The sequence below is a fragment of the Lissotriton helveticus genome, chromosome 5_1, assembly GCF_964261635.1.
Source record: "Lissotriton helveticus chromosome 5_1, aLisHel1.1, whole genome shotgun sequence".
In the NCBI taxonomy this organism is placed as follows: domain Eukaryota; kingdom Metazoa; phylum Chordata; class Amphibia; order Caudata; family Salamandridae; genus Lissotriton; species Lissotriton helveticus.
Genome location: NC_136065.1, coordinates 1,640,329,112 through 1,640,342,898, shown reverse-complemented (window position 1 = coordinate 1,640,342,898; position 13,787 = coordinate 1,640,329,112). Strand labels below are relative to the sequence as shown.

At 45.9% G+C, this 13,787-nt stretch overlaps 1 protein-coding gene across 1 annotated transcript in view; it reads left to right on the top strand.

Moving 5' to 3' along the window:
* Positions 1-13,787, top strand: part of LOC144752744 (uncharacterized) — a 339,420-nt gene that overhangs the window by 59,422 nt on the left and 266,211 nt on the right. Inside the window, exons 3-5 of the mRNA XM_078640601.1 lie at positions 2,035-2,225; positions 6,679-6,926; positions 9,714-9,869. Of these exons, the coding sequence (XP_078496727.1) occupies positions 2,035-2,225; positions 6,679-6,926; positions 9,714-9,869 (595 nt within the window). The remainder of the gene's footprint in view (positions 1-2,034; positions 2,226-6,678; positions 6,927-9,713; positions 9,870-13,787) is intronic.

The following is a 13,787-nucleotide window of genomic DNA, read 5'->3' as shown; positions in this document are numbered from 1 at the left end:
CCATGCAGCCATTCAAAACATTAACATTTACCGCGAGGTTATAATGCACTTAAGAGTATATGGTCTGGCTGCATCACAGAACAGCCTCAGAGAATAGGCTCTGCAAGCTGCAAAGGGGTCCTGCTTATGCATAGGCATCCTCTCAAACAAATCCAAACACTCTGCCTTCAGGATTGATAAGGCCTGCTTAGGAGTGACTGATAGGTTTATATGTGTCAGTGATTAAAGGTAGATATAGGTAGCCTATATCTTAGTAAGGGATGCATGCACCACCTTTCCCAGGCTGCAGTAGCAGTTCTGTGGTGTCATTTTGGAAGGCTTCCCAGGGGTGATATAATACATGCTTCAGACCCTGGTAGGCCTCTGGGGTACCTATGCCCTGAGTACCTGGTGTACTGTATACTAGGGACTCACAAGGGTACCCTAGAAACTAAACTGGAGTGTACCTAAAGTACATGCAATCAATTTAGAGAGGATGCAGCTAGGCTGGGGTCCGGGATAGCAGGGCCCCAGCAACACTAAAGTTGAAAAACAGTGAAACACCAGCAAAACGTGGGGGTAACCATAGTAAGCAGATCCTACTTTCCTACATCCACTCCACAGGACTCCTACAAGCACACGTCCCATGCATTCATGGAAGCAGAATGAGGGGTTGAGCCTTTCGTACATCACAAGATGCTGCCGGCCTGGCTCTCCACCGTGCTCCTGTAGCTAGCCTCACACACTTGCACAGCACCAAGTATACCCTCATGCGCTCTACAAATACGCATTACATAACATGTATAACATCGTTAGTTACAAGAGTTTATCAGCCAGCTCTCTTCCTCCATTAGTCTGTTGTTGTGTAATTCACATGTTTCTTCAACTCACTGCAGCATGCACCATGGGGCAATGGGTCAGCCCACTTCAGCCATTGGCCGACTTCCCTGTGAGTCACAACACCCCGCCCCTTCACAAGGAGCACTTCCACACACAAAGAAGTTCCCTTGAGTGCCAGAGACCACTATGGTAATGTGCGCTTTTTTAAGATCAAACAATATTTTTGCTTTTAAGCATCTTTTATTTTTAACTAACGAGGGCCGGCGAATTCCGCCAACAGTGAACTTTTGCAAAAAAACCTTGAGAGAACAAAATACGAATTACCAAACCCAGACCTTTTGGCTTTGTCAATGTTTGTTTTGCTTTGCTCTCCCATTTCATCTACCTCCTCGACCAAGGTGGCAAGCATTCATAATCAATCTTTTCTCCTCCTCTCCTTCTAGTGCAAGTATTCCTTCCCTTATCTGCATCTTCAGGAGCCATCCACTTGCATGATAAAACTAAACAAGTAAAAACTTTGGGGCAGAAATGGCGGAAAGTATTGTTTTTGAGTCTGACATGTTATCTGTAGTTGCTCGTTACTGAGCGATCAGTAAGATCAGATGTCTGGTAATCAAGACCACTTGTTCGCCTCTTCCTTGTGAGGGTGGGAGGGGAGGGAAAGATGAAGGACTTTTTGGTCAAAATGTACATTTTAAAGGTTATGGTCAGTGCCTACATTTGGAGTGTTGTGGGTGTCCTACACAGGCACTACCACACCTAACTCTGAGGCCCTGAGGCTGCACCTTAGAGGTGAGGGCCACCCCTGCCCCTCGAGAATGTGGCCCTGATTGTACAAGGCACGCGAGGCTCATGTCACGTGTGGCACACATGTGCGGCGCCACTTCTGCTTGTGTTGGATCACATCACCAGATGAGGCTTTCACTGAGTGGGTCTAGGCACAGCCCTCTACAGCCTGCAGCGATGCCATTGGTCCTACACTCAATCAATCAGAGTACTTGTAAAGCGTTCTACTTACCCGTGAGGGTCCCAGGGCGCTGAGCGTTACTTTAAAAAGCAGATAAGGGCCACGCCCACCGCATGTTCATTATATTAATGTGTGATGGAATAGCGCTTAGTGGCCTCTTTACGTCTTCCAATAGCTAACCTGAATATCTGAGGTGTGCAGATGGTCTGGTGCTTGCTTATTCTAACACAGGGCTTTTGGGGTTTCAGGCCTTTCCCGTCAGACTGTGCTATGACCCCCTTTTGGGGAAGGTGAAGGAGCTGGACGGGTTCCTGCTAGAGCCGGCTTCTAGGCGCCAAGAGCAGAGGATCAGACTTTCGCACTTCTACGGAGCCGGCGAGGTGGAGAGGGAGAGGACATTGCATTGGCTGAAGAAGGAGCGGTTCCCTCCCTTCAAAAGGTCAGTACACTCATTTGAACGGGATTTGATAGCCAGGGAGCCCTGCTCTGCACCACCTGATGTACTCGCTGTGTTTTTACACCACACTAGTTGCCCACCTCCAATGGCGAGCCACCATTTAGTCGAACATTAGATATATTTACACGTCAACGAGAGGCGACCAAAAAAGTATATCAAAAGTAATGACAGAAGTCAGCATAAACAACACAAACCAATCCTATTCTCGTGTGTACTATTTTATTTGTGCTTTATCCTTCACAAGTAGGCAGAAAGATGCAGCCAACACGTTTGGCCAGCACAAGGCTTCATCAGGGCCAAGAACAGAGTAAACCTGCAGTGGTCACCAATTTTGGGCCATACCATTGCTAAAACTAATCCTATAGTTCAAAGTAATCTGATAACGTGACGTCTAGCTCTTGTGATCTGATAGAGACAGTTGTAGATTCCTTACCTTAGAATTTCCCCCAGGCGTCAGTCTAGATCCGGAATATTAACACAATAAGGTTCTGCACTCAACAATGTAACATGATAGTCAAAACAGTCTTTGTGTGCTTATTGAAAAACTTCCAGTTCAAGATTATTTCTTTTTGTTCCAAACTGTTCTTTATGAAACTTTCTGTTAAAATTCAATAGCCATAGTCGGCGCGTTTCGTCCCCAAAGGAACTTCTTCAGGGCTCCACAGGGTAATAGGTAGCTTCCACTAGTGACATTTGTTATGTAGTCTGGCTTAGGTCCTTTGTTCAAATATTTTGTTTAGTATATATTTCCATTCGCACAGGTTGATAACCCCACGGTCTATTCATGCATTTGTTTCAGTGTTTTCAGACACATTGTTACCGAAGTTAAGAAACTTGTTCTTCAGTTATACTAGTAAAACGTCAAAATAGAAGTCCAAACAAAAATGTCTCTCAAAATAACCCCATTTTTGAGTCAAAGAAGGGTGATTAGTCCAAACTTTGAGCAGTAAAAAAATTACACTTTGTTCGGCATTGTAACGCAGCCGTCAGCAGGTTCGGGCATTCAGTCAAAGAATGACTCATTTACTCTGGTTTCTCTATGAATGTACCGCTGGTCCCTACCTTCATTAAACTATGAGTGTACATACCCTGTTCTTTATCTTTATAGAATATTTCCTGAATATACCTCTGGTTCCCACCTTTAATAGACTATGAATGTACAACAAATACAGAATAGTGTATCACTCATCATGTATGACTATCTTCATCCATGTCTGTTTGGGTCCATTTAGTATGTCCATTAACACATCATCCATACTAATATAATAAAGAGAGAGCCCAAACCTTTGAGGCGGGTAATCTCAGGAACCACAGCACCAATCACAACACGCAATACAGCGTTGGAAAGGGCAGTTACAGCAGAAGGACATAGGCTATGCAGACGCCCACCATATACATTTAAAAGGTAAAAGAACCGTGCCAGCAAAGTAGTCCCTTGTGGGCGTGTCTGCGTTATGCTGTGGGCGTGTGCTGGGGGCGTGACAAATGCTGGGGGCGTGTGGTACGTTCCGCCCTTCATGCCAGGACTCATATCGTGTGCTAATCCCACCCTGCTCCCTTTAAATACCCCTGCACCCCATAATCATAACCCACCCTTACTCCTTAAAATACCCCAACACCCTTAAACACTAACCCATCTTAACCCTATAAATATACCCTGTACCCTGTACCCCAAAACCCAAACCTATCCCTAAACCCTAAAAATACCCCTGTTCCCCAAAACCCAAACCTAGCCCTGAACCCTATAAATACCCCTGTACCTCAAAACCCAAACCTAGCCCTGAACCCTAAAAATACCCCTGTACCCCAAAACCCAAACCTAGCCCTGAACCCTTAAAATACCACTGTACCCCAAAACCCAAACCTATCCCTGAACCCTAAAATCCCCCTGTACCCCAAAACCTAAACCTAGCCATGAACCCTTAAAATACCCCTGTACCCCAAAGCCCAAACCTACCCCTGAACCCTAAAAATACCCCTGTACCCCAAACCTAGCCCTGAACCCTAAAAATAACCCTGTACCCCAAACCCTAAAAATAACCCTGTACCCCAAAACCCAAACCTACCCCTGAACCTTAAAATACCCCTGTACCCCAAAACCCAAACCTAGCCCTGCACCCTAAAAATACCCCAGTACCCCAAAACCCAAACCTAGCCCTGAACCCTTAAAATACCCCTGAACCCCAAAACCCAAACCTACCCCTGAACCCTAAAAATACCCCTATACCCCAAACCCCAAACCTAGCCCTGAACCCTAAAAATACCCCAAAACCCAAACCTCGCCCTGAACCCTAAAAATACCCCTGTACCCCAAAACCCATACCTATACCTAAACCCTAAAACCACCCTTGTACCCCATAACCCAAAACTATATCTGAACCCTTAAAATACCCAAACATCCCAAAACATATACCTCAGTACCCCAAAACATATACCCCTATACCCATACTTACCTTACCCAAACATAAAAAAAAAACATGCTTTTAAAATTCATGCATTTACAACGAATTTCGTTGTAAATGTATGCATGGTAAAAGCATATAAAATGTAATGTCATGCGTTATAATGGCATTGCGGAGTCATGGTACTTTCGTAATGAAAGTATGCGGAGTGATGGTATGCGGAAAGAAAGTTGCGGAATAATGGGTGTTTACCCTCCCCCGGTAAGTACATTGGTAGCACGGCAGCCCACATCTCCAGCCACATACTCATATTTTTTCACCACCGATTTGAAAAATGCACACGTCTCTCTCATTGATGGCCAGCAACGACATACACTTTTAGACACACCTCCCGCCACAAGTTCTAGAATTGCGAACTTTAGAGCTGGGGAGCTACGTTCAAATCTCGGCATCAGCTCAACATCCTGTGATTCCAGGCAAATCTCTTTGTCTCCCCGTACCTACCACAAATGAATGTGTTCTTCTGTAATGTAAATTGTGCTCATGCCATGTTGTCGAGTTCGCGCTATATAATATTGCAAGGAAAAATAAAGTAGGGAAACTCAAGTTCACACACTACTGAACGCGCACTCTTAAGTGCATCAGCAGTGCACTGTGAATCGGAGCGTTTCACAGGCCTGTCACAGATAAGAAATGCTATCAAAACTAAATCCTACAAAACAATATACTACTGGCCGGCAGCAATTCATACCCGGACAACGTCGGGACGGGCTGCTAGTAGTATATATAACACTCATTACTTACATGGTTTACTGCAGGTGCACCTGAAATCAATAACAACTTCAAACATTCAGGTGATTGATGTTTTCTTTTTACTTCAAATCAATATCAGAAAGAATAACACATCAAATCTTCACTCAAAATACAGTTCTTTGTCAGTCCCTTGATTGCAAGTACAATTGTTTAGCGACGAATTGTAGATATGTTGCAGTTATTTCTTCATGGATGTTCTCAGCCGACACGTTTCATCCCTTATGAGACTTCCTCAAGGCTACATTTAAATAGATTATCTCCAGCCAGTAAGTAGTGTGTAGTGGTTACTCACACTTGTTCAGTGTTGAGAAACAAGATATCAAGGCTCATTGAAGCTTTTCAATACTACGCATTCAAAATAATTATGTAAATTAAAATGTACTAGCTGTCATATCCAAAAGCACGTACGCAGCCTTTAATAGACTATGAATGTACCTCTGGTCTCTACTGCTAATAGAGTATGAATGTACCTGTGTCCCTACCTTAGAAAGATAGTGCCTGACTGCTCTTGTGTTACAGCCTTTTTCAGTCTGTTTGAACCCAGTAATGTGGTGGCAGTGAGAATCAAAAGGGATGTGACGGTTAGCGGAGATAACGAGATAAGGATTGTTCACATAGACTCTTCACAAATGCGCGGGAGCTTTCCACCAAGACACGGCCTCCATGGAAGGCTGCAGATCCTCTCAGCCGAGAAGCTGCCCTTACCGATCCACAACTTCCTATATCACTGGGGCCACCACATAGGGCTCGCGTTGTGTTGTGATGTAACAATGGATTGGGATGTGGCCTGGGAATTACTAGAGTTTGAGATTTATTCAAGCATTCCATCCATCACTTTTTTGTATTCTGTAGTAAACTGTGTTCTGAGCTCCAAATGGCTCAGAGCAGCAAGAGCTTAGAGTATTATTAACCCCTTAAGTGCTCCCGTCGGCCAACGGATGTCGCGAGCACTACCTCCGTAGTGCTGCAAACATCCATTGGTGGACGCGGCCCTGCCCACTCATTAAAACCGTGGCGGAATTTGCGCCACGGTTAAGCGGTTATAAATAAACTCTACAGTTAGGCACTTCCCCTCTCCCATTGGCGGACCCTTTGCTGCTGCTCCCCACATAGGGCCATCGGTGTGAAAAAAGGGATTGTTCTCTGAGTCTGTCATCACATGGAGATGGTGCCCAATGCTTACGTAAATGCGTTATTTTTTTTCTCACATTAATTTCTAGGACTGTGTTGTACCTGGAGTACAAACTGGCCAAGTTACCTGTCCGCTCGCTGCAGGATCGGCACCCGGCCACGCGGTTTGACATCCGAGGGTACAGCCGGCAAGCAGATAGTGCGGGTGTGTCCAGCATCCCATCCACCGCTGGCCACCCTGTGGCTACTCAGGGTCCAGGAACTACCTTCCCGAAGCTCAGCGATCATCTGGTCATCAGGCTTCCCAGCCGGACCCGCAGCACCCCAGCCAATCTCGGTGAGACGTGAAGCCCCACTCAGGTTGTACAAATACGCTTCTTCCAAACACTCAAGGGTTCATGTCTACCCAGTGCCTGGAAAGATCTGATGGAAAGAAGAAGTTACAGAGAGGAAAGACCCAATGGTACCTGAGTGCTAAGGCAAGGTCAAGTTTAGATAGAAGGGAGAACGCTGATCTTAAAGGTGTGTCCGAGTGAAAACGTATACACGTATAGCTGCAGCTAGGATTGCCAACCCGCCGAAGAGTAAAATCCATTCAGGATTGCAATGTGTATGAGAAATATTTACACACAAGCAGCACTATTCACACAGGTAACTTACACTCGTGAGTAATTTAAGTATCACTTACTCTTGCTCCTTCGAGTAACTACTACTTTTGTCCATTCACAAAATCCAAAGTATAAAGTTACTCAAAAGTGTAGACTTACATGTCTCCAACCCCTGAAAAAGTGAGTAGAGCCAGATTTATGAGTATGTTACTACTGCCAAAAAAGAAACAGTAGTATGTCCATCACCACACATGGCCAACTACTGATACGTCCTCCTGAACAGCCTCCCATAGAAAGTAATGCAGGCAGGGACTTAAAATTGAACCCCATAGAACAAAGTGTTTAAATTAAATTTATTTAAACTATTTTAAATTATTAAAAACATAAATAAATATAATTTAATGTAAAAAAATATACAAAAATGATACATATTTATTAATTATTTTTAAAATATGTATTAACCTTATTTGAAATAAAAAGTCATGTGATATTATTTGTAGTAAATATAATTATATTACGCTGAATTCATTCTATACATAATTTTTAATATTTTTTAATAAATAATATTTTTTTAACCTTTATGTGGACATGTATTAATTAATTTAAACTTCAGAAAAATATGTTTTTTATTTATTTAATATATTTATATTTAGTAAAGATGTACTTCAAAATTAAGGTAATACCCCTGTAGTATTTTTCATTTTGTTCAACATTTAAAATAAATATGCAACGTTAATTCAATGTAAAGTTATATTTAACACATTTTACTAATATCTTATAAAGTTTAATATGCTTTTTTAATGTGACCTAAGCTTTATGTTGGGGAAAAGATCCACCCTGACTGTGGAGTCTCGCCATGGTAAAGTATAAGGAAAAGTAAAAAGGTTTAGTTAACTAAAAAAAAAAAAAATCTGAAGTTAACATTTAAAAATAATTTCCCATCTAAAGTAATAAAATGAATTTTTTTCTCATGCAATCATTATTAAAAATGATGTATAGAAATAATTACAAATATTTTCTATTATATATTACTAAAAAAGAATGTACATTCATTTTAAATTGAAAAGGTTGGTAAAATGTTTGTAATTAAATAATAAATATGTTTATTGTTTATAGTTTTAAACATTAAATTATATTTATTTATACGTCAAACTATTTTAAATCATTTATTATAATTTTATTTCCTCCAGGGTGTCCCTACATCTATTATTTTCTATGGAAGGGTGTTGCAGTACCAGTGGTTGGCCATATGTGGTGCTGGACTTACTCAAGCTCTAAACAGGAGCAAACTACTACTGTTCTGCGCCTCTTTTGTCTGTAGTAACTTTAGAAGTGCAGTTTATGAATATCAATGGGATTACTCTTTTGTGGGAAGGTGCATGTTTCTCCATAAACCCCTTCCTAATCCTCCCCAAGCCCCCCTTTAATCCTCCTGAAATCCCTCCCATTTATGAGTAAGTATGTCACTTTTCCCAGCCACTCCCCTGGTCCCGCCCACAATTACTACTCAGAAGTAAGCACGACAGAGACTTTGCACCCCAGCGCCCAGATACCCCCAGGGGTGGCCGTGCCACCCGCCTCAAATGCTGATTACTTGATTAAGGGGCCGATTAGGATGGCGGACAGATCGCCACTGCCATGCAGGCGGTGGCGATCCGTCCGCCATCCGTGCCCGTCCGCTCTCAATTTCCCCCCCACCATATTACAATGGTGGGGGGGACCGCGGCGGTCAGAAACACCGTTTGCCGTTTTTCCGCCGCAGTCAGCTTGCAACCGCGGCGGAAAAGCTCTAATATCCTAATATGGCTGGCGGTGTCTGATAGACACCGCCAGCCATATTAGGATGGGCTGCATTGCCGCCACGGAAAGGCATACGGTCTTTGCTTTGGGGGACCGTTGCGGGCCCCCAGGGTGAAGGGGGGTGAGGTGTTCACATGGGGGGTACCTATGGTACCCCCCTGCGTTTCCAAGTATAACATGGCAGGCACCGCGCGGTGCCTATCATGTTGTGCTTGGAAACACACAGCATGCCTTTTTAGCATTGCGGCGGGCGGTGTATTAAGCACCGTCCGCCGCAATGTTAAAAATGCGGGATGCACCCGCCACTGTGGCGGGTGCATCCTAATTTGGGGCACGGTTCCTCCGCCCTTGTGGCGGACGGTACCTGGCCCAGACAGGATGGTCCGCCATCCTAATCGACCCCTTAGCGTACATGTGTAAGGATCACCTCATAGAAAATTTAGAAGAGGTGGAGATTTGCCTTCGTAGGGCTTGTAAGTAGCATGCTGTAGTATATTTATAGTGATACTGTAGTACTACTAAAATGACTACAAATTGCAGTTTGTGACTAGGCTTCAATGAATTTCAGTGGAACGTATGTGCACCATTGTTGGCTATCCTTAAAGCCCAACTGGAGTAGTTGTTCGCCCAGCTCAACCCTAGTGATACTGTGATGGTGCTGGCTGGATTCTGATCGCTGACTCAGGTCAACAGATGTCCCTTGCTCGTCTCTGCAGGTGGAGGAGCGTGCCGCGTGGAGCTGTACTCGCTAGAATGCAACGGGGAGCTGATGCTCGGGTACTACACGCCATGGGAGGTCTCCGCACACATGGGGCTTCCTTCCTTCTCAGACCTCTCGCACCTGGCACGGGCAGATCCCGGAGGTCACGAAGGTGAGTTTACCTTTTAATGGACTCCAGTGTCCTGGCCACCTCATCTCAGAGAGCCAGGATCCCTGATCCCTGCTGCCTTCTCTGTCATTGGCCAGCAAAGAGAATATCTGGAGAGGCTCTGCTCTTACCTGATCCTGTCAGTGATGTTTCCATCTTTTGTTGTCTCTGCCCTTGTAGATACCTGGATAGTCTTTTGGGTCTTTGAAAAAGTGCGCTCTTCCTTCATCACTTATTCTGAATCTTGTGGGGCCCACAAATGAGAATATTATGTTTTCTTTCCTCAGTTTGTCTCACAGGGCTAAGAAACCTTTTCTGATGTACACTATGGGTTTTGAGTAGTCTTGTGTAAGGATTATCCTTTGTCCATTCCATTGCATATTTTGGTTTTTCCTTGCTACCCCACATATAGCCTGTGTTTGATGTGAGCTTAGCGGTTTGCATATTAATGGGGGAGGGACCGTCCTGTTGGATGATTTGAAGGCTGGGGCTCTATTTCACCTTCAATGTGCACTTCACTGTGTGAAAACTCATTTTATTGCCATCACTCACACTTGAGGCCAGACTGCTAATGGTATAAACCAGGGGTCTCCTCTCTTAATATTTCCTTCTCTGATTAACATACATAACCGTGTTCTTTTAAGATCACCTTGAGGGAAGCAAGTCTAATGACATCACATTTCAACATAGTCACTTCCTATGTGGTTTCCTGTTTGGCAGAGGAAATAATTGTCAACTAAATGCTAATATAGCATTATAGCCCGCTGCTGTAAGCTGAAACTGTCTTGTAAAGGCTTTCTTCGAAATTATAGACCCAAGATCAGACGAAGACATCTAATGAGGGAGAGGGCCTTTAACAACAGATAATATCCTGCCACAAGGGTGTGTGCGGTATGTTGAGTGGTGCACATCCCTAAGGGTTGGTGCATGGAATGGTTTTGTTATCATATCTTAAGGGTATTACTTGAGTGCACAATCACTGAGGCTTCTTGGCACCAAATCTCTGCTCAGAAACCTGTGACCGGTGCTATTACATGTCGGAGCAGAATGAGTGCAGATGCCCAAATCTCTGCTCAGAAGCCTGTGACCGGTGCTATTACATGTTGGCGTAGAATGGGTGCCGGAAACCAAATCTCTGCTCAGAAGCCTGTGACCGGTGCTATTACATGTTGGCGTAGAATGGGCGCCGGCGCCCAAATCTCTGCTCAGAAGCCTGTGACCGGTGCTATTACATGTCGGCGCAGAATGAGTGCTGGCTCCCAAATCTCTGCTCAGAAGCCTGTGACCGGTGCTATTACATGTCGGCGCAGAATGAGTGCCGGCTCCCAAATCTCTGCTCAGAATCCTGTGACTGGTGCTATTACATGTTGGCGTAGAATGAGTGCCGGCGCCCAAATCTCTGCTCAGAAGCCTGTGACCGGTGCTATTACATGTCGGAGCATAATGAGTGCCGACGCCCAAATCTCTGCTCAGAAGCCTATGACCGTTGCTATTACATGTCGGCGCAGAATGAGTGCCGACGCCCAAATCTCTGCTCAGAAGCCTGTGACCGGTGCTATTACATGTTGGCGTAGAATGGGTGCCGGAAACCAAATCTCTGCTCAGAAGCCTGTGACCGGTGCTATTACATGTTGGCGTAGAATGGGCGCCGGCGCCCACATCTCTGCTCAGAAGCCTGTGACCGGTGCTATTACATGTCGGCGCAGAATGAGTGCTAGCTCCCAAATCTCTGCTCAGAAGCCTGTGACCGGTGCTATTACATGTCGGCGCAGAATGAGTGCCGGCTCCCAAATCTCTGCTCAGAATCCTGTGACTGGTGCTATTACATGTTGGCGTAGAATGGGTGCCGGCGCCCAAATCTCTGCTCAGAAGCCTGTGACCGGTGCTATTACATGTCGGAGCATAATGAGTGCCGACGCCCAAATCTCTGCTCAGAAGCTTATGACCGTTGCTATTACATGTCGGCGCAGAATGAGTGCCGACGCCCAAATCTCTGCTCAGAAGCCTGTGACCGGTGCTATTACATGTCGGCGCAGAATGAGTGCCGACGCCCAACTCTCTGCTCAGAAGCCTGTGACCGGTGCTATTACATGTCAGAGCAGAATGAGTGCCGGTGCCCAAATCTCTGCTCAGAAGCCTGTGACCGGTGCTATTACATGTCGGCGCAGAATGAGTGCCGACGCCCAAATCTCTGCTTAGAAGCCTGTTACTGGCGCTATTACATGTTGAAGCAGAATGAGTGCCGACGCCCAAATCTCTGCTCAGAAGCCTGTGACCGGTGCTATTACATGTTGGAGCAGAATGAGTGCAGACGCCCAAATCTCTGCTCAGAAGCCTGTGACCGGTGCTATTACATGTCGGAGCAGAATGAGTGCCGACGCCCAAATCTCTGCTCAGAAGCCTGTGACTGGCGCTATTACATGTCGGCACAGAAGGAGTGCCGACGCCCAAATCTCTGCTCAGAAACCTGTGACCGGTGCTATTACATGTCGGCGCAGAATGAGTGCCGACGCCCAACTCTCTGCTCAGAAGCCTGTGACCGGTGCTATTACATGTCAGAGCAGAATGAGTGCCGGTGCCCAAATCTCTGCTCAGAAGCCTGTGACCGGTGCTATTACATGTCGGTGCAGAATGAGTGCCGACGCCCAAATCTCTGCTCAGAAGCCTGTTACTGGCGCTATTACATGTTGGAGCAGAATGAGTGCCGACGCCCAAATCTCTGCTCAGAAGCCTGTGACCGGTGCTATTACATGTTGGAGCAGAATGAGTGCAGACGCCCAAATCTCTGCTCAGAAGCCTGTGACCGGTGCTATTACATGTCGGAGCAGAATGAGTGCCGACGCCCAAATCTCTGCTCAGAAGCCTGTGACTGGCGCTATTACATGTCGGCACAGAATGAGTGCCGACGCCCAGACCTCTGCTCAGAAGCCTGTGACCGATGCTATTACATGTCGGAGCAGAATGAGTGCCGACGCCCAAACCTCTGCTCAGAAGCCTGTGACCGATGCTATTACATGTCGGAGCAGAATGAGTGCCGACGCCCAAATCTCTGCTCAGATGCCTGTGACTGGCGCTATTACATGTCAGCACAGAATGGGTGCCGACGCCCAAATCTCTGCTCAGAAGCCTGTGACCGGTGCTATTACATGTCGGCGCAGAATGAGTGCTAGCTCCCAAATCTCTGCTCAGAAGCCTGGGACCGGTGCTATTACATGTCGGCGCAGAATGAGTGCCGGCTCCCAAATCTCTGCTCAGAATCCTGTGACTGGTGCTATTACATGTTGGCGTAGAATGGGTGCCGGCGCCCAAATCTCTGCTCAGAAGCCTGTGACCGGTGCTATTACATGTCGGAGCATAATGAGTGCCGACACCCAAATCTCTGCTCAGAAGCTTATGACCGTTGCTATTACATGTCGGCGCAGAATGAGTGCCGACGCCCAAATCTCTGCTCAGAAGCCTGTGACCGGTGCTATTACATGTCGGCGCAGAATGAGTGCCGACGCCCAACTCTCTGCTCAGAAGCCTGTGACCGGTGCTATTACATGTCAGAGCAGAATGAGTGCCGGTGCCCAAATCTCTGCTCAGAAGCCTGTGACCGGTGCTATTACATGTCGGCGCAGAATGAGTGCCGACGCACAAATCTCTGCTCAGAAGCCTGTTACTGGCGCTATTACATGTTGGAGCAGAATGAGTGCCGACGCCCAAATCTCTGCTCAGAAGCCTGTGACCGGTGCTATTACATGTTGGAGCAGAATGAGTGCAGACGCCCAAATCTCTGCTCAGAAGCCTGTGACCGGTGCTATTACATGTCGGAGCAGAATGAGTGCCGACGCCCAAATCTCTGCTCAGAAGCCTGTGACTGGCGCTATTACATGTCGGCACAGAAGGAGTGCCGACGCCCAAATCTCTGCTCAGAAACCT